Source organism: Acinonyx jubatus, chromosome E2, assembly GCF_027475565.1.
Source record: "Acinonyx jubatus isolate Ajub_Pintada_27869175 chromosome E2, VMU_Ajub_asm_v1.0, whole genome shotgun sequence".
NCBI classification, from domain to species: Eukaryota; Metazoa; Chordata; class Mammalia; order Carnivora; family Felidae; genus Acinonyx; species Acinonyx jubatus.
Window position 1 is genome coordinate 59275069 of NC_069396.1, and position 18836 is coordinate 59293904.

The 18836-nt window shown below is 48.4% G+C and overlaps 1 protein-coding gene across 1 annotated transcript; it reads left to right on the forward strand.

Annotated features, from left to right (window-relative positions):
- Positions 1-85: 85 nt before the first annotated feature.
- On the forward strand, positions 86-12112 carry LOC106989595 (zinc finger protein 773-like). The gene is made up of 4 exons (XM_015088089.3): positions 86-349; positions 4389-4515; positions 5020-5118; positions 10656-12112. Exons 1-4 carry the CDS (start codon positions 317-319, stop codon positions 11750-11752), a joined length of 1356 nt encoding a protein of 451 aa, XP_014943575.1. The 5' UTR covers positions 86-316; the 3' UTR covers positions 11753-12112.
- Positions 12113-18836: the final 6724 nt, after the last annotated feature.

Below are 18836 nucleotides of genomic sequence, written 5' to 3' on the forward strand. Positions count from 1 at the left end.
AGGAGGCGCTGCGCCCCGCGGCATTCACGCTCGGCCAATGAAAACTGGCGTTTCCCCGCGTGGGGCACGCGCTGGGCGGGACTTGTGGCGCGGCCGCAGGGGCGGGCGTTTTGGGGTGTCTAGGGCCGCTTGGTATGATCTGAGGCTCCCGGAGGCTGCCCTGGGGCTGGGGCAACGGGAGCGGGAAGCCGCGAGAGGAGGCCGGTCCGAGGCTCGCCAGCTGCGTCCGGGGGTGACCCCGATTCTGGATCGGGGTCGGGGGTGCGCGGGGCCCGTGCTGGTCCTCCTCTCAGGACGCCGTTCCGCCCAGAGTCCGATGGCGGCGGCCGCGCGGAGGGGCCCGGCTCCGGTAAGCGCTGGTCCCCGGGTCCTCCCGGCACATGCCGAAGTCCGAAGGGGCGGCCCACGCTCACGACCCTGGGTCGGGTCCCCATTTCTGTCAGCCAGTGTGATGCGGTGTGGGAGGGTCACAGGCAGAGGAGGGTCACAGGCAGAGGGACAGGGCCTGGGGTTTGTCCCCAGGGAACAGCTCGAGAGGGGACGGGTCACGAGTGGAAAGGCAGCCTGAGCGGCTGAACCTTCGCTCTGAGCCGTTGGTGGCCACGGAACGCTGTGCACATAGGAGGGACCCCATCTGTTGCTCAGAGTTTTCAAAGGCGTCTTAGTGAGGAGGGCGGAGCAAGTCCGTTCAGTGGACAGCTAGAGGGTTGTGGCCGGGGCTGGGCCGATGGCAGGGGAGGGGATGCACCGATAGGTCTCAGATGGAGTTTTAAAACTGGGCAGAATTTCCTGCTGCATCAGAAGTGGCTGTGAGAGAAAGAAGGGAATGAAGGACCATCAGTGTTTTTGTTTGCTTTTTTCTTTTTTTCCCCTAAATGTTTCCTGAAAATCTCGGTAAGGATGGAGATGGGGAAGTTCGTGCAGGAGCACGCTTCAGGGAGAAGAGTAGGAGTTGGATTTGGGACAGGGTAATCCGAGATTACCGAGGTTACCGTGTGGCGTGCAGGTGTCACGTGGGTAGCTTGCTCACTCCCGTCTCAAGTTCTGGGGAGAGGTCTGTGTGAAACCGAGGGCTGGTAGGCATTGTCCTGAACCAGGGCAAGGCCTGGGACTCCTGTTTAGGAAGAAGAATTGCCAAGTTCATATTTCAGATGGGCCTGGAGGCGGGGCTGCTTCCAAAGTGGTGGATCCCGTGGTCCCACGTGGTTCTGGTGGGTGTGTGAGTCAGTGGAGGGTTATAGGGTGTAAGGACCCAGGACTGGAAGGGAGACTGAGATGGTTGCCATTCCAGCCTCAGCAGGACCCCCGTGTCCGCTCCTTGTGGAGGAAAGGAAAGGCCAGTCCGGTGCGTGGAGCAGCCCCTCTTGGTGCTTAAGTTTCCGCAGCCTTCAGGGCTGGAGGGCTGGGTCTCTGGAAAGGCCACATCAGGACTGCCCTTAGGGGAGAGCACAGCAAACAGCCAGGAGCCACCAGGGCTAGTATCTACTCCATTTCCTCTGCCTGAGCTCCCAGTTTATTAACTTGTGACTTTATGTGAGTAAGTGCTTATTTAAACATTAATTGATAAAAATACATACATATGTGTATATATGCATGTGCATACACGTGTACACATACACACATGTGTGTATACGCATACATACATTGGCAATTACAATAAAAATTTAATGAGCTAAGTTGATGTAAGCCCTTAATAACTGAGGGTTTGTTTTTTTTAAATTTTTAAATATGTTTATTTTTGAGAGCGAGCTAGAGTGCGAGTGGAGGAGGGGCAGAGAGAGAGGGAGACACAGAACCCGAAGCAGGCTCTGGGCTCCGAGCTGTCAGCACAGAGCCCGACGTGGGGCTGGAACCCACGAACTGTGAGATTGTGACCTGAGCTGAAGTCAGACATTTAACTGGCTGAGCCACCCAGGCACCCCAATAATTGAGGTTTTAATGTACTGCTAAGCATCTGATTGAAATCAAATGTCTCGAATATCACATTCTATTAGTTAAAAGGCATGTACAAAATACACTTTCAATATTGTCAGTGCATTTTCACTGAAAATGTTGACAAAAGGGGGTTCCTGGGTGGCTCAGTTGGTCAAGCGTCCGACTCTTGGTTTCAGCCCAGATCATGATTTCATGGTTCATGAGTTCAAGCAGCAAATCGGGCTCCACACTGACAGCGCGGAGCCTGCTTAGGATTCCCTTTCTCCCTCTCTCTGTCTCTCTGTCTCTCTCTCTCCCTCTCTCCCTCCCTTCCTCTCTCTCTGCTCCTCCCCTGTCTGTGTGCTCTCTCTCTCTCTCAAAATAAATAAACCTAAAAAATGTTGATAAAAGTGTTAATTATGAGGAGAGTAAGAGTCACTACTCAGTACTTGACACATAGGGATGAGTTTGATATAAACGGTTTCCCCACTGGATGGACACCACTGTTAGTCCCATTTCACAGATGCCAACGCTGAGGCATAGGGTGGTTGAGTATTTGTCCAAAGTCACGCAGCGGGTAAGACGCATCCCTGAGGACCGAGGCCCGGGTGGTGTGAGGCCCTTGAGCGGCCTTTGTGGCCCAACACTGTTGCCTGCCTCTCCCGGCCTTGCTTTTCTGTAGGTTCCTGTTGGCTGCAGATTTGCTTCCAGACCGTGCAGAGGGTCGTGAGGAGTGTCTCTGCTCAGTTCCCATCTACGTGGTATCCAGGATTCTGTGACTCTTTCCCCACTACTCTCCCCACCCCTCCATCCTAGATCCCTGCACAGTGATCACCTAAGGTCGGGGGCCTGAGTCCAGACTGGGAATTTTACGGATTGGTTCCCATTCCTGGCAACCAGTGGCATTAGGTTTATAAGGCATCACATTCACAGTGAGAAACATTGGAAAATGCTAGAGGTGAGGCTGGGCCATGAATGCTCACACAACTTTAGGTCTCTGTTGTGTGTGGTGGAAACAGCAGGAAATAGAAATTGGAGCTGGAGTAGTGGCCAGGAGCGGACGTGGGGAGGTGGCAGCCACAATAGTCAGGTGAGTGTTGGTGGCGGCTCCAGAGGCGGGAGATATATTGGAATCTGTGTCTGCTTATCAGTAGGTCTGAGCAGACTTTGTGACGTGGAGGGTGGGAGAAAAAAGTACAAGAATCCGCGGTGACTCCGAGATGTTTGGTCTTAGCAGCTAGAAGCGGGCACGTAGCACCAGGGCCGACTCGGTGGTAAGAGTCATTTTCGGCGGGAATACCAGGAGTCGGGTTTGGGCTGTGTCGAATGAGATGTGTCAGGGACCCTCAAGTGGATGTGTCGAGGGGGCGCCCAGACACACAAGTCTGGAGCTGAGGTGAAGCGCTCAGATTGGAGACGCCCATGGTACGGACTGTGCGTGGATCAGAATGGAGCCATGGATCAGATTTGGCAGGAGCATCTTCAGGCCCTGGTGGCGATGCCGTATGGTAACAAGGGAAGGGGGGTGTGGGGCCAAGGACCAAGCCTTGCTGGACACCTGGGTAGGGGTGGTAGGCTTCACAAAGATTCCTGAGGGAGAACAGTGTCCATGGGGACCGGGTGTAGGAGTGTGGAGGGTCTGGCTGGTGGCCTGTGGCCATGAGATGGATGTGGAGACGGGGCAGTGAGGTGACAGTGAAGATGGCACCTCTGCTTATTCATCCAGCTCCGGGCTCCCCAGGCTCCTGTTCTGACCTTTGCTGGGACGAGGAGATTAGCTCAAGATCACACGGGGTCTTCGGGGAGAATTGGCCAGCCTCGTGTGAGAGACGGGTGGGCTTCAGCTCACAGAAGTGTCAGAGGAAACTGAGACGGGTGAGGGGACACCTTTGCAACATGGCAGTGGTGGAGAGCCGAGGGCGTCTGACATCTATGTGTGGTTCCTGGTGGCTGAGGATGAAGCGAGGACAAGGGCCAGGCAGGAAGGCCTCGAAAACAGGCCTGGGGGTTGCCTTGGGAAGTCCGGGATAGGATGGGGTTCTGATTACATGTGCCAAGGCATACAGTGGCATTTGGTGAGGCCAGGGAGATGCATGGCGTTGCGGGGGGGGGGGGGGGGGGGGCGGAGATACGAAGGGAGGTGTGGCACAGTGACGTCGTGTTGGGATGGCTCCAGGCCCTTGTACAGGGGCTGAAGGGAGCACAGTGGCCCCAAGTTAGTTGTGTTTGGGAAGCACAGTCTGGGGGACTCCAAGTGAATTGTCTGGCAGAAGGGTGACGCTCTGCATGCCAGGCCCAGAACTCAGGTGGCATTTTCCTGCCCACCTGTTGTTGCTGAGGTCTGAACAGTGCTTATCGGGACAGTGAGGAGCAAGCAGGCATCAATGGCTCCTCTGAGGTGAGGACGTTTGTGGGGATGGCTGGAGTCCTGGGAAAGGAGGGTACACATAAACTCAGCTGCCCCATCTTGACAGGGCTGTGTGACCTTTGAGGACGTGGCTGTCCGCTTCTCCTGGGAAGAGTGGGGTCTCCTTGATGAAGCCCAGAGACTCCTGTACCGTGATGTAATGCTGGAGAACTTTGCACTGATGGCCTCTCTAGGTAAGGTCCTCACAATCCAGTGCCGTGTCCTGGGCTGGGCTCTGCTCTTCCCCTTTCCCTCACGGGCTGGTTTGGCCTTTCCAAAGCCGGAACTTGGGCACTTCTTCCCTGTGTTCTTGAGTAGGTGCTCTGACGGCCTGGGCTCCGTGCACTACCCCTTCTGTTCTTGAGCTGCCTGAATGCTCGCTGCTCCAAAGCCATGCAGGAAAGTTTGGGGATCAGGAGTCTTGCAGTCAGCCTAATGGGTCACACCCTGTCGCCTCTCCCTGGCCCAGGGATGCCGTGAAGGTCCATGGCCGCTCTGTGCCCCAGGCTCTGCCCTGTTCTCTGGCTGACGTGTGGGATGTGCCTATAACAGCAATTGAGGCACCGACAGAGCCACTGCTTGACTGGGCTGTTCCTGCAGGAGTGTCTTCTAAGATTCTTCTGTAATATTTAGTTTTCTTTCCTGTGGTCTGTCATGAGGTGAGTCGCTTTGATCTACCTGTGTTATCTCTCCCTTAGGACTCGCGTCTTCCAGGACTCATGAAATTACCCAGTTGGAGTGGTGGAGACAGCCCTCCTTGCCTCCCCGTGGAGTCATGACTGCAGCCATGCCAAGAGGTACTTGGAGGGAGGGGCTGGGCAGATGTGAACTCAGGGACGGGCTCAGGTCATACCAGGAGTCCTTGTACGGGACCCTGGTGGTTGGGTGCCGAGGCCCAGGCCACAGCTGAGTTCCAGCTTTTCTTTCTCAGTTGTGCTTTTACCACGTCTACTCTGATTTCTGACTGAGGACCATCCCCTTCCCTCTGCCCGTCCTCCGGATCTCACCTGATCTTCCCCACTGCTCCCTCTGCAGTGTTCCCCAACAGTGGCCTTGTTTTGTGTTTTATGAGATGGTCTGTTGGGCAGGGCCACAAGAGGAGAGTCAAGAGCAGCTCAGGAAAAAGCAAAGTTTATTATGTGCAGCAGGTCCAGAGAGACAGTCACGACACGCTGGGGGTGTGTGGGTGTGTAGGGGGGTCACAAGCAGGTCCAGAGACCGTCACGACACGCTCGGGGTATGTGTGTGGGGGGTCATAAGTAGGTCCAGAGATAGTCACGACACACTGGGGGTGTGTGGGGAGGGGTTTGCGTGGGAGGGAGCACTCGGGGAGTGGGCTCAGCCAAGCAGGGGGAAGCAGAGAGTGAGTGAGGACCAGTGGGTCAGGGGGCGGACGCAAGAACAGCTGTGAACACATGTCATTTGGAACATTCGAATGTCACTAGGTCACAGGAGAGGTCAAGAAGGGGGACTTGTGACAGGACATCACTTGGGTAGGCTGGTCACCTGGGTGGAGTGCTCACAGCCTGTTTGTGGGGATGTTGAGGCAGCAGGAAAATACAGAAGTTTAAAAGGTTACAGTACAATTGAGCCTGTGGTGGCTCAACCCCATCGGCAGGACGAGGTGGGACGGCTCACACTTGCCTCCTGGGGGTGGGGACGTTAGAGGTGCCTGGCGTAGCTTGGTCTAGCCACCCAAGGCAAGCTCTGATGTAGACCGCGGGGAGGGGTCCTAGGCACAGGGTGAGGGCTTGAAACCCAGGCCTCAGCCAGACATTGCACTTAGTGGGAGAAAGCCAGGAGAACAGGTCAGGTACCTCTTGGTTTAAGGGAAGCTGTTGGAAGGTTTTGGTTACATTATGAAAGATTTTTTTTTTTTTAATGCTTATCATTTATTTTGAGAGAGAGAGCGCGCGTAAGCGGAGAGAGGGGCAGAGAGAGAAAGGAGAGAGAGAATCCCAGGCAGGCTCCCTGCTGTCAGCAAGGCTCGAGCCCACAAACCGTGAGATCAGGACCTGAGCCCAGATCAAGAGTCCGACGCTTAACCAGCTAAGGCGCCCCTGAAAGATTTTTATCTCTTGGCCTAATCTTCAAAGCTCGGCTTATAGCTATCTAGAATTAGTGATTTACATTCAGCAGGAAGTACCCCGAGGAACACGAACACCTCCTCTCCTGGCTGGTAAACAGTTGTAAGCCAGTCTGTTATCCATGGCCGCGTGGGCTTAGAGACTCGTGGGCTTGTTGCACATGGAACAGTGTTTAGTACAGCCTTTGTCTGTGACCTTGAGAGGCCGTCAGAAGGTGCTGGTGGGCAGTCATGCCGTAATCCCACTTGACAAAGGCTGCTGAACTGGGGCCAGCTCTGGTGTCTCCCGTGGTATGGCCAGGCCTACTCAGATGGGAATAAATGTTGCCTGTTTTGCCTGGGGTCGATAGCAAAGGGGGTGGGTACCCGGTGGATGAAGAGCTGTGGGGATCCCCAGTGTGAGCACCGCACACTGGCGTACAGACTCCTGGGGTCAGCAGCGGAAGGTACAGAAAGTGGTGTACCCATGAGTTTGGGTTGTAGTGGAATCCAGAGGCGCTGTTACTTGAAGGCTAATGTGCCCGTGAGGAGGCAAGAGCCCTAACGGGGGCATTGGTCAAGCGTGGCTGGTTCCTGGGCACAAGTGGAAGGCCTGTGAGAGTGACGTCATTGTAATGTGCAGCCACTCCCGGGGAGTATAGTTGGGGACAAAGGCAGGTGGTGTAAGCAGACAAGGTGCTTTGGGGGGACCCTTTCTGGGTCCTGAGAGATGGTGGACGGTGGCCGGGCTAAGTCACTGGTGGACAACTCAGTAAATGTGTGTTGGGTTCCTTGAAAGGCAAAGGCACACGGGCTATGACTGGTAGTAGGTACTGAATAAAATACACTGCCCAGATCTACCACAGCAAAATAGTCCCTGGGCACCCTTTAGTTCAGTTGTGTTAGGTATTAGAGCCTCGATGGGGGGAACTTAAGCGATAGTTAAGTGGCACTGTTGGTAGAAGCCTTGATGACTGGCCAAACAGGGTTACTGAAAGAGGAAATTAGAAGAATGGCCCCTTCCTTTAGTAGATCTCGAACAGCCCTCTGAAGGCCCCCTTGATTCAGGTGATACTGTGGTGTATTTACTGCCTTCACCAGCAGGGGCGCCCCCGGCTCTCACTTGGTGATTCTTACTGGCAGGGCCAGGGACTATGGCTTGTCCAGCTTTGTACACGGCCTGCAGTGGTATCTCTGTCTACAGCAGGAAGACTCAAAGCATTGGGGGCCACTGTGACAGGCAGCCGTTTAATGAGGATTGTTGCAGTACTGGCAGCAAGTGCACTTTTGTTGCCATGAATTGTTTTACTGGCATTACCCTGTAGTTTAAAAGGGGCACCTCCTTTAAATCTGAGTTGGGTTGCTTGGAATGATGGTAGCTTGGGCTCCTGTAGTCTGTAAAGTTAGGAAATGTTTATTTTTAGAGTTCCAGTGAAGTATCAGAGTTATATATGGGTGATTGCCCTTGGGGAGTGTGATCGGGCCTGAGGCCCCGCTGAATCCTCACTGGAGAGGCCTTGGCGGCTGCCATTTCGGAGCTGGAAGCATCCTTGGGTGGTTCCAGAGGAGTGGTTCCCTAAGCCTACAGACCTCTGGGTAATAATGGGTGAGGCTCTTTTAATCTCCTTTAGTTGTTATAATTTGGGGATAGCTTGACTAGTAGTTCATAGGGTGTCTCAGCTGTCAGTAAATGAGGCAAAGCCACATCGCCCAGAAGCAGCATCAGCAAATTGGGAAGGACAGAGCAGGCTGAATAGTGGAGGGGGGCGGGGGGTGGTCTGCATCCTAGGAGGCGGAGTGTGAAAAGTCAGACTTTGTGAGGTGAGTCATGGCAGGTGGAGCCCTTATGGCCTGTTGGGAAATCCATTCCATCCTGCTTGGCGTGGACATGCCGATAAAATTAAGCAGCTCTGCTGTGAATTGGGAAGGGTGCCTTCAAGAACAACTCCTAGACTCCGTGACAAAGAGGCTCCTCTGGATTGTTCTTGTCTGAATGTTCAAAGCACTGATAGGTCCACTGAACCTTTCTGATTTTTGCGGAGGAGCATGAGGGCATCCCTGGTAGTGGGATGGTTTTCTGTCAGCCATCTCCAGGCTGTGGAAACCCAAGTCCACGGAGGCAGGGCTTCTGAATCCTGAGGGGTGGGAGAGGTTTCAGATTCCTCACCTGAGGCTTTGATATAACCTCAAAAAGTTCTAGCCTCTGTCACCCCTGTGCTGACATTGGGGATACCCTATGTCCTCCTTGGGTGCCTTCAGCCCCAAATACCATGTGAGATTGGCCTTGGTGAGCCAGAGGATCCTGAAGTAGATGATGCATCTTCAGCTCTTTGAAGTGATGCCAGCAGCTGCCTCATCTCTGGGGCTCTGTGAACAAGAGCTGCGCGCCCGTAGTAAATACTCTCGGTAACCACTGAGCTCCTTCCCCGCTCCATCTCTTTGCACAGAATCTTTAATAGTTTGGATTTCCAATCTTGTGAAGTTATGAATTTTAGCTTCTAGTTCCCTGTGATCTCCTGTGTTCTTGACCTGCTGGGTCTGAAAGACCTTGGATGCTTCTTTCCTGTGGCCCCATCTCTGTGGGTGACCTCAGCTGGGTTGGAATCCATTGAGGAGAGCTGTGGTGGCCAGATGACCTTTGGGGGGGGGGGGGGGGTTGGTCCTATCCCTTGGGAGCAGAGATCGCAGTTGGCAGGCAGCAGCACTAATCAGAACCCAGAAATGTTTCAAAGTTGTTTTACCTTTCTTGAATCATTGGTTCACCTCCTGTGATTATTGGGAGGTGCTAGAATTGAATGTTCCTGCCGAGATCCTGGGCCTAATATTTTGAGCTACTTACCTCCAGGGACGGGACCCATTGATACCCATGGGTTTGGGAGACAAATAGCAACAGCAGCAACACAACACGGTGGAGAAGGGGGTGCCCGTAGTACTGACCCTCATGGGGGGCCACAGTAGACTCCCATTGAAGGGGGGCAGATCGGTGGTTGGGTCTGAGGAGGAACACAGACTTGAGTGGGAATGTGAGGAACCTCCCCGTGCTGATGCCGCAAGCACACGGGAGGCATCTCCCGAAGGTCACCCAGCCCTCCTCTGTTGACAAGCAGCTAATGGCCCACGCCTGACATTCAGTGTCTTTGCTGGCTGCGGGGAGCCTGCCCTTCCACCCTCACCCTCAATCCCCGTGGCGACTTCATAGATGTTTAGCCAACTATACCAGTCTGCCCCTTAATCAGGGAGCCCTGGACACTCGCCCAGTCCCCATCCCCACCACCCTGTTGAGTCAGGCCTGGCAAGAAGTGAAGTCTCGGGGTACTTTAGGAGAATGAACTCCACAATTTAGCGTGGAAAGCCTTGGCAGTGCCTGAGAGGCGACACAACAGCTCAAACCAGCACATAGGAGCACTGCACTGCCTCCCCAGGTGGTGGAGCCCGTCTGGGACAGCGGGTTAATAAACTGAGCAGTTCCAGACATTTCCTAAATCTTCGCCCTATGACCAGACCATCCTGTTTGTGACGCCAACCATTTTGTATTCGCTTGTGGGGCAGGCGCGGGAATAAACAAAATTTATACTCCGCTGGGAGGGAGAGCACAGGGAGGGAGCTCAGCCAGGCTGGGACGTAGAGGCGACCTGTGGGCAAGTGCTTGAACTGGGAGGCAGGGGGGGTGCACAAGAAAAGGAGTGAGGGAATTTCATTGGTGCGTTTGAATGGCACCAGGTCCCAGTCATGGGCGGGCAGGAAGGGGGACTTGTGGCAGGGCCCCACCTAGTCACACTAGTGCACGTGGTCACATAGCTCACAGCCTGTTTGTGGGGATGTAGAGGCAGTGGGAGAATATGGAGTTTTCAAGGTTACAGTACAGGCGTTCACCGAGTGTGTCATGAGGCATGCATTTATCCTTAATGGTCCTTGAACACCAGCTGTTCAGTTGCATTTGATTTCTTCTGGGCCTGGACACACCCTTCCGCACGGTGTTCCTGTGCCCTCAGCGGCCTTGCTGAAGGCCATTTGCAGAGGAATGTGTTGGGAGACCCAGCCTACACCCCGTCCTTGTGTCCTTGCTGCTCATGAGGCCCCTCGCCAGTGTGTGAGCCCACCAGGCCTGGCACTGCACAGCAGGCCCTCCCTGGCCCCGAACCCCAGGCCCGATTCTGCTGGCAATACTGTGGACTGATTCCTGGGTGGGTCGGACACATCTGTAAGCGTGCTCCCCTCTCCCCTGCACGGAAGTGCACACACACTTCACCAGCATCTCTTTGCTTTCAGGTTTGTGGCGTAGAGCAGAGGTCGAGGAAGCGCCTTCTGGGCAGAGTGTTTATGTAGAAGGAGTGTTCAGAGCAAAACTTCAACAGCAGAAGCTGCACTGTGGAGAGAGATCTTTAAGGAGAGAAGAGGGCGGGGAGGGTGGGAAGGACTTCCCAGTTAGTGCTGGTTTTCTTAACCATCAGGTGACCCACAGTGGAGGGAAGCCACATAGGAGCACCGAAGGTGGGGAGGCCTTCCAGCCTGGAAAAAGGCATTACGAATGCAGTGAATGTGGGAAAGCCTTTGGTCAGAAATACTTACTTGTTCAGCACCAGAGACTACATACTGGAGAAAAGCCTTATGAGTGCAGTGAATGCGGGAAGTTATTTAGCCATAAATCAAACCTTTTTATACACCAAATAGTTCACACTGGAGAAAGGCCTTACGGGTGTAGGGAGTGTGGAAAATCTTTTAGCCGCAATGCCGACCTCATTCAACACCAGAGAGTCCACACTGGAGAAAAGCCTTTTACATGCAGTGAATGTGGAAAAGCTTTCAGGCATAATTCCACGCTGGTTCAGCATCACAGGATCCACACTGGAGTGAGGCCTTATGAGTGCAGCCAATGTGGGAAATTCTTTAGCTTTAACTCAAGCCTCATGAAACACCAGAGAGTTCACACTGGAGAAAGACCTTATAAGTGCAGTGAATGTGGGAAATTCTATAGCCACAAGTCAAGCCTTATTAATCACTGGAGGGTTCACACTGGAGAAAGGCCTTACGAGTGCAGCGAATGTGGGAAATTTTTTAGCCAAAGCTCTAGCCTCATGCAACATCGAAAAGTTCACACTGGAGAAAAGCCTTTTAAGTGCAACGAATGTGGGAGATTCTTCAGTGAGAATTCCAGCCTCGTTAAACACCAGAGGGTTCACACTGGAGTGAGACCTTATGAGTGCAGGGAATGTGGGAAATTTTTTCGCCACAGCTCCAGCCTTGTTAAACACCGGAGGATTCACACTGGAGAAATGCCTTATGAGTGCAGTAATTGTGGGAAATCCTTTAGCCAGCGTTTCAACCTCATTCAACACCAGAAAGTTCACAGTGGAGAAAGGTCTTGAATGCAACTAATGTAGAAAAGCCTTTTACCAAAGGTCTGCTCTGATTCAGCAGTGGAAGCTTCAGTCCAGATAGGCTGATGAATACAGTCAATGTGAAGAGTCTTTTGGCTTCAGCCACAGACTTAACCTTGTTGGGCATCAGAATGTTCACACTGGAGAGAAGCTTTAGGAGTGCAGTGCACGTGTGGTCTCACGGGCATCCTAACTTCAGACAGAGGAGCTCTGCATGTAGCCTTCATGAGGGAGCCACAGTGGACCATCACTCATCCGGCTATGCTGACATACTGCCTCCTGAGAAGGTCGGCCTCTGCCTCGGAGCTCCAGGAAGAGGGAGTCCCGTGTTCCTGGATGTATCCATTTGGAGCATGGGGAATGGGGAGAGGTAATGGTCTTGGTTCAGATGTGACTGGCTCTTGCTGTTCTTACTGAATATTAGGTGTTCTTGAGGAAATGTTTCCTTGTTTGTAGTATACCCTTAGGACCATTTCCAGAGACTTTAAGTTGTGTTTTTATAATTTTCCCCAATTTTAATAAGCAGGCCCACAAAGTTCCTCACACTGTCATGCAGGAAGTTGATCTATTTAACTTTGTAAGAACTTGCCAAGTTGTGTCCTAGATAGCTGTGACATTTCATATTTCCTCCTAGAGTATATTCGATTTCCAGTTTCTTCACATTGCTGACCTTTGTATGTAAGATACAGGCCCTTTATTCATTTCAGCCACTCTAGTAGGTGTGTGGTTTTACCTTGCATCTCCATAGTGAGTCAGTGTTGAGCATTATTCTCTGTGTTTATCTGCCACCCATGTATCTTCCTTAGGGAATTGTCTGTGGTTTTTTGCCTACTTTTAGAAAAATTGGTTGGTTTCTTACTATTTTGTGATTTGATATATTCTACATAGATAGAAGTTCCTTATTTGGTGTATCTTTACCAGTGTTCTCTCACAGTCTGTGCCTTTGATTTTCATTTCTTAACAGTCTCTTCCCTAGGGCAGAATTTATTAATTTTCATGAAGTTCAATTTATTTGTTAGTGACTGCACGTTTGGTATTCTCTTCTTTTTCTTTTAAGGTACTATATCTTGTCTGTAAATAAAAGTCTTTCTGAGTATACCAGAGTCTTATCAGTCTTTATCCAATCTTGTGAAATCTTTGTAGGTTTAAATGTAGATGAAGAATTCAATGTATGTAGATGTACCTGTGTACATAACCCCTATCTCTTCTCAGCCTAGAAAGCAGTGGCACTGCAGTAGACATCAGCATATTTAGTGGCCAATTATTGTCTTGTAAATGTAATTTTTCAATAAAAAGAACCCACACTCGGAAAAGAGGCTATGTTCAGGTTGGGGGCAGGAAAGGTACATGAGCCTAGGAAATATTCTTCAATTAGCTAAGAAATGCTCACAGAATGATGTTGATATATTAGCTTTCCATTGCTGTCCTAACACATCACCACAGACCTATGGCTTAAACCACACAAATTTATTATAGCACTGTGGGTTGTAAGTCCTACCCAGGACCTACACAGGACAGGTCTCAATGGGCTAAAATCAAGGTGTTGGCAGGGGATGTGTTCTTTTCTGGAGACTCTAAAACAGATTGTTTCCTACTCTTTTTAGTTGTCGGACAATTTAAGTTCCTTGTGGTTGTAGGACTCCTGTCCCTGTTTTCTATGTAGCTGTCAGCTTAGGGTCAGCCCTGGAACATTTTAGAACTTTTACAGCATATGTAAAGCTGAAACAATACCAATTGTGCACAAGTCTTCCAAAACAAGGTTCATACATTTCCCAACTAATTAAGTGAACCCAATAATAACATGATACTACATATGGAGAATGATAATAAGACAAATTACAGAGCAATACCCACATTAACATAGATACAGCAAAACCTTAACAAAAATATTTTGGGGGTTGGGGAGAGGATGATGTGGCAGAGTAGGAGGACTCTAGGCTTGCCTTGTCCCACGAATACAACTAAATATCAAATCATCCTAAATACTCCAGAAATCAACTTAAAGACTGGCAGGCAGAACAAACTCCACAACTGAAGGTAGAGAAGAGGCCACATCAAAGAAGGTAGGAAGTGTGGAGATGTGGTCTGGGAGAGAAATGGATCGTGGCTGACATTTGTGGGGAGAGAGCCATGGTCACAGAGAAGGGCAAGAGACAGACTAGCACATGGGAAAGCATGGGGAAAATGAATCCCCATAGCAATTAGCTTGGAAAGCAAGAGGGGCCAAATTTCATGAGTACTTGCATCCAGTAGGGCTTAAAGCCTGGAGTTCTAAAAGTCAGCAGGATCACATAGAGACAGGAGGCCTTGGGACTGCTTTTGGAGAGAAGGCAGAACAAACAGCCTGTGGACAGTGATCTGAAGAATGCCTGGGGCACGGAGTGGGGAGGTTATTTGCTCATCTTGTAGTGTGTCCCAAAGAGGCAGAATTCATGGAGAGATCCCTGCAGGAACAAAGGAACTGGTAGATGCCATTTCCCTCCCCCACCCCTCGACATAAACACAGGGACACCTGCGGGAACCAGCATAGCACAGACACTTGCTCACTTGCTGCCTAACTTGTTTACACCAAGCTCAGCACCCTCCATGGTCTGGTAGAACTACCCTTCCTAGTCATGATTGCCTTAATCCTAGTGGAGTGGGCCCCCTCCCTCAGAAGACTGGCCCACATCCCTGTCAATACTGCATCTCCCAACCTGGGAATTTTGCAGGGCCTCCGTTCCAGTGACAGTGGCAAAAGGTCTTATTTCACAGGCAGACGAGAGCACATCTAGTTAAAATATGCTACATTCAGGCCAAGGATAAAACATTACCCACAACAGGCAAATAATCTGCAGACGACTAGCTGGAAGGATAAAGCATCCAAGAGAAAACAGCAGAACACATACAGCACACATGAGGAACACTCAGAAGTACCAGGCCCTGGGGGAAAAGGGGACACTATGCAGCAGGGCACTACAAGACCTCTTACTTATAAGGCCCTCAAGAGCAGGAGACCTAGTCGACTTTCCTAACAAACAGAAATAGGCACAGAGACCTAAAATGAGAAGAGGTACCAAATGGAACAGGATGAGGCCACAGACAGAGATCTAAATGAAACAGATATAAGTAACATGTCTGATGGAGTATTTAAAGCAATGATCATAAGGATACTCACTGGACTTGAGAAAAGAGTGGAAGACATCAGTGAAACCCTTAATACATAGATAAAAAAAATTATCAGAAATGAAGAGTGCAATAAATGAGATTAGAAACATGCTTAATGCAATGAACAGCAGGCTGGAAGAAGCAGAAGAAGGAATTGACCACCTAGAAGAGTAATGGAAAGTAATCAAGATGGACAAAAGAGAAAAAAAAAAAGAAATATGCAAAATGAGAATAAACTTAGGGAACTCAGTGACTCCATCAAATGTATTAACATTTGCATGGGAGGAGGAGGAGAAAGGAGAAAAGGGGGCAGAAAAATTATTTGAAGAGAATAAGGCCATATATGACAAGCCCACTGCTATCATACTTAACAGTGAAAGCTGAAAGCTTTTCCTTTAATGTCAGGAAAAAGAACACCCACTCTCACCACTTTTATTCAACATGTCATTGTAAATCCCAGCCAGAGCAATCAGACAGGAAAAAGAAGTAAAAAGCATCTAACTTACAAAGGAAGAAATAAAACTGTCACTATTTGCTGACAACATGATTTTATATATAAAAAAAATCCTGAGGGGCACCTGAGTGGCTCAGTTGGTTAAGTGTCTGACTTTGGCTTGGGTCATGAGCTCACGGTTCATTAATTTGGGCCCTGCAGTGGGCTTTCTGCTATTAGCACAGAACCTCCTTCAGATCCTCTGTCCCCCCTCCCTTTCTGCCCCTCCCCTGCTCACATGTGGGGTCTCTCTCTCTCTCTCTCAAAAATAAACATTTTAAATCCTGAAAACTCCATCAAAAAAAAAAAAAACCTGTTAGAATAAACAAATTCAAATTTGTTAAAGTTCAGCAAAGTACAAAATCAATATACAAAAAAGTCGTGTTTTTATACACTAATAACAAAATAGAAGGAAATTTAAAAAGCAATCCCATTTATAATTGCATCAAAAATAATAAAATACCTAGGAATAAACTTAACCAAGGCAGTAAAAGACCTATATACACTGATTATTATATAGGACTTTGATGAAAGATGGAAGAAGACATAAATAAATGGAAAGATATTCTGTGCTCATGGATTGGAAGAAATAATGCTGTTAAACTGTCCATATTACCCAAAGCAATCTACAGATTCAATGCAATCCCTATCAACATTTCAATGGCATTTTCCACAGAATTAGAACAATCCTAAAATGTGTACGGAGCCACAAAACATCCCAAATAGCCAAAGCAATCTTGAGAAAGAAGAACAAAGCTGGAGGCATCATGCTCCCTGATACCAAACTATTACAAAGCTATAAGTAATCAAAACAGTATCAGGGGGCATAAAAACAGACACATAGATCAATGGAAGAGAACAGAGGCCAGAAATAAACCCACATACATATGGTCAATTAATTCACAACAAAGGAGCCAAAGAGATTGAAAAAAATATCCTCAATAGTGTTGGGAAAACTGAACAGCCACATGCAAAAGAGTAAAACTGGATCACTACCTTACATGATACATAAAAAATAACTCAAAATGGATTAAAGACTTGGCTGTAATACCTGAAACCATAAATCTGGAAGAAAACATAGGTGGCAAGCTCCTTGACATCAGTCTTGATGATGATTATTTGGACCAGACTCCAAAGGCAAGAGAACAAAGGCAAAAATAAACAGGTGCAATTGCATAAAACAAAAATGCTTCTGCACAGCAAAGGAAAGCATCAACTCAAGTGAAAAGGCAATCTACTAAATGGGAGAAGATATTTGCAAATCATATTTTTTAGTATGGAAAATACATAAAGGACCCCTACGAGTCAACAATGAAAAACAAACCAAACAATCCAGTTAAAAAAAGGGCAGATGTGAATAGACATTTTCCCAAAGAAGACATACAGGCTCAACATCACTCATCATCAGGGGCAAGGAAATGCAAATCAAAACCACAATGAGCTATTCCTTCTCACCTGACAGAATGGCTGTTATAAAAAAGACAAGAAATAACAAGTGTTGGTGAGAATATGGAGAAAAGGAAATCCTTATGCACTGCTGGTAGGAATATAAATTGGTACAACCACTATGGAAAACAATATAGAAGTTCCTCAAAAATTAAAAATGGATTCACCATATAATCCAGCAATTCCACTTCTATTTATCTGAAGAAAATGAAAATACCAATTTGAAAAGATACATGCAACCCTATGTTCATGGAAGCATTTACAATAATGAAGATGTGGAAACAAACTGTGTCCATTGAAGGATGAACGGATAAAGATGTGGTGTGTATACACAATGGAATACTATTCAGCTATAAAAAAGAAGGAAAGCTTGCTATTTGCAACAACATGGATAGACCCTGAGTGTATAATGCTAAGTGAAATAAATCATAAAGACAAATCTGTATATATGATCTCACTTATATGTGGAATTAAAAAAAAATGAACTCATAAATACATAAATTGGTGCTTGCTAGAGGTGGGGGTTGGGAGGGTAGGCAAATGGATAAAGAGAGTCAAAAGGTACAATCCTCCAATTATAAAATAAATCATGAGGATGTAAGGTACTGCATGGTGACCACATTTAACACTGTATTACATATTTGAAAGGTGCTAAGAGTATATCTTAAAAGTTTTCATCACAAGAAAAAAATGTTTTATAACTGAATGGTAAAGGGTGTTTATTAGACTTCCCGTGTTGAACATTTTTCAGTATATACAAATATAAAATCATTATGTTGCACACCTGAAATTAACTTGTGTCAATTATATCCCAATAAAGAATAAGGTTGTAATTACTCATTGGTAATGATTGTCTACTCTGAAAAAGAAAAAATAAAAGCAATTATAGTTAAGCAAAATCAGCAAGCTTACTTATACATATATAATGTTAACTCATTTCAATACAGAAAATTCTGTATAACAGAAACAAAAGCTTTAAAAATGTATTTAAAATAAAATATGCCATTTAAAATAACAAAATATGAAGAATTAGGAGTAATCAGACAAAAACATGACTATGACCTTCAAATATTCTAAGTCATAGCGTACTTGCTTAAGGTTTATAATACATGATTCGTATCTGTGCAATTATCTAATTGTTTGCTTTGTTTAAGGTTGGCTGTCACCCAAATAAAACTTTCTCCACATCAGGAACTGTGCTTTCCATGTGTCACACTACCCTATTCACTAGTGTGCAATACTATATATTTAAAAAATGAAGTGATTTTGAGAAGGTACCAAAAAAAAAAAAAAAGCCAACACACCACTTACATCAAAACTTCATGAGGACAAGAAACAAAACAATTACAGAAGTAGAGACCTAATTAACACAGGTGAATGAAATCAGTAATAAAATATATGGCAAATCCCATCCAGGAAAAAGTAAGACGAAAAAAGGTATATATGAGTCACTGGGTTTTGTCAGAAGAAAACGAGGCTGGATTAACATTAGGGAAACAACCCGCACCCGCACAGTTGCTTTTCCTGTGTGCAGACGTGAGGAGCCTGTAAAGACTTGAGTCAGAGGACGTCCTTCCACGGCTCTAAACCCTTCCACGGCTCCCATCACCCTCAGAATAGAGATCCAGCTCCTCACGGGCCATTCCACTGCTGATTCCTGTCTGTCTGCTCTCCTGTTGCTGCAGGCACAGCATGGATCTGATGTCGCGAAACATTCCTAGTTTAGTACCACATCCAAACCTCTGTTCTTGCCAGTTCTTGTTCCCGGAAACCGTACTTCATCTTATTGGGTGGGTCCCAGAAACGGGAGGACACACAAGGCCCAGGGTGTCGCCTCCAGGCACCTGGAGGAAGGAGGACCGGTGCAGGTCCAGGAGAGGTGTGGCCAGGTGAGGGTCACGGCTCACCCAAAGACACAGAGATGGGTCCCATTCTCCTCCCCTTCCTTCCTCCCTCCACCAGCCTTCGTGGAAAGACCGGCCACAG

Coding starts and splice junctions, on each gene's coding strand:
- LOC106989595 (XM_015088089.3), top strand. CDS start 317: ATGGCGGCGGCCGCGCGGAGGGGCCCGGCTCCG. Junction 350..4,388: donor CGCGGAGGGGCCCGGCTCCG/GTAAGCGCTGGT, acceptor CCATCTTGACAG/GGCTGTGTGACCTTTGAGGA. Junction 5,119..10,655: donor GACTGCAGCCATGCCAAGAG/GTACTTGGAGGG, acceptor CTTTGCTTTCAG/GTTTGTGGCGTAGAGCAGAG.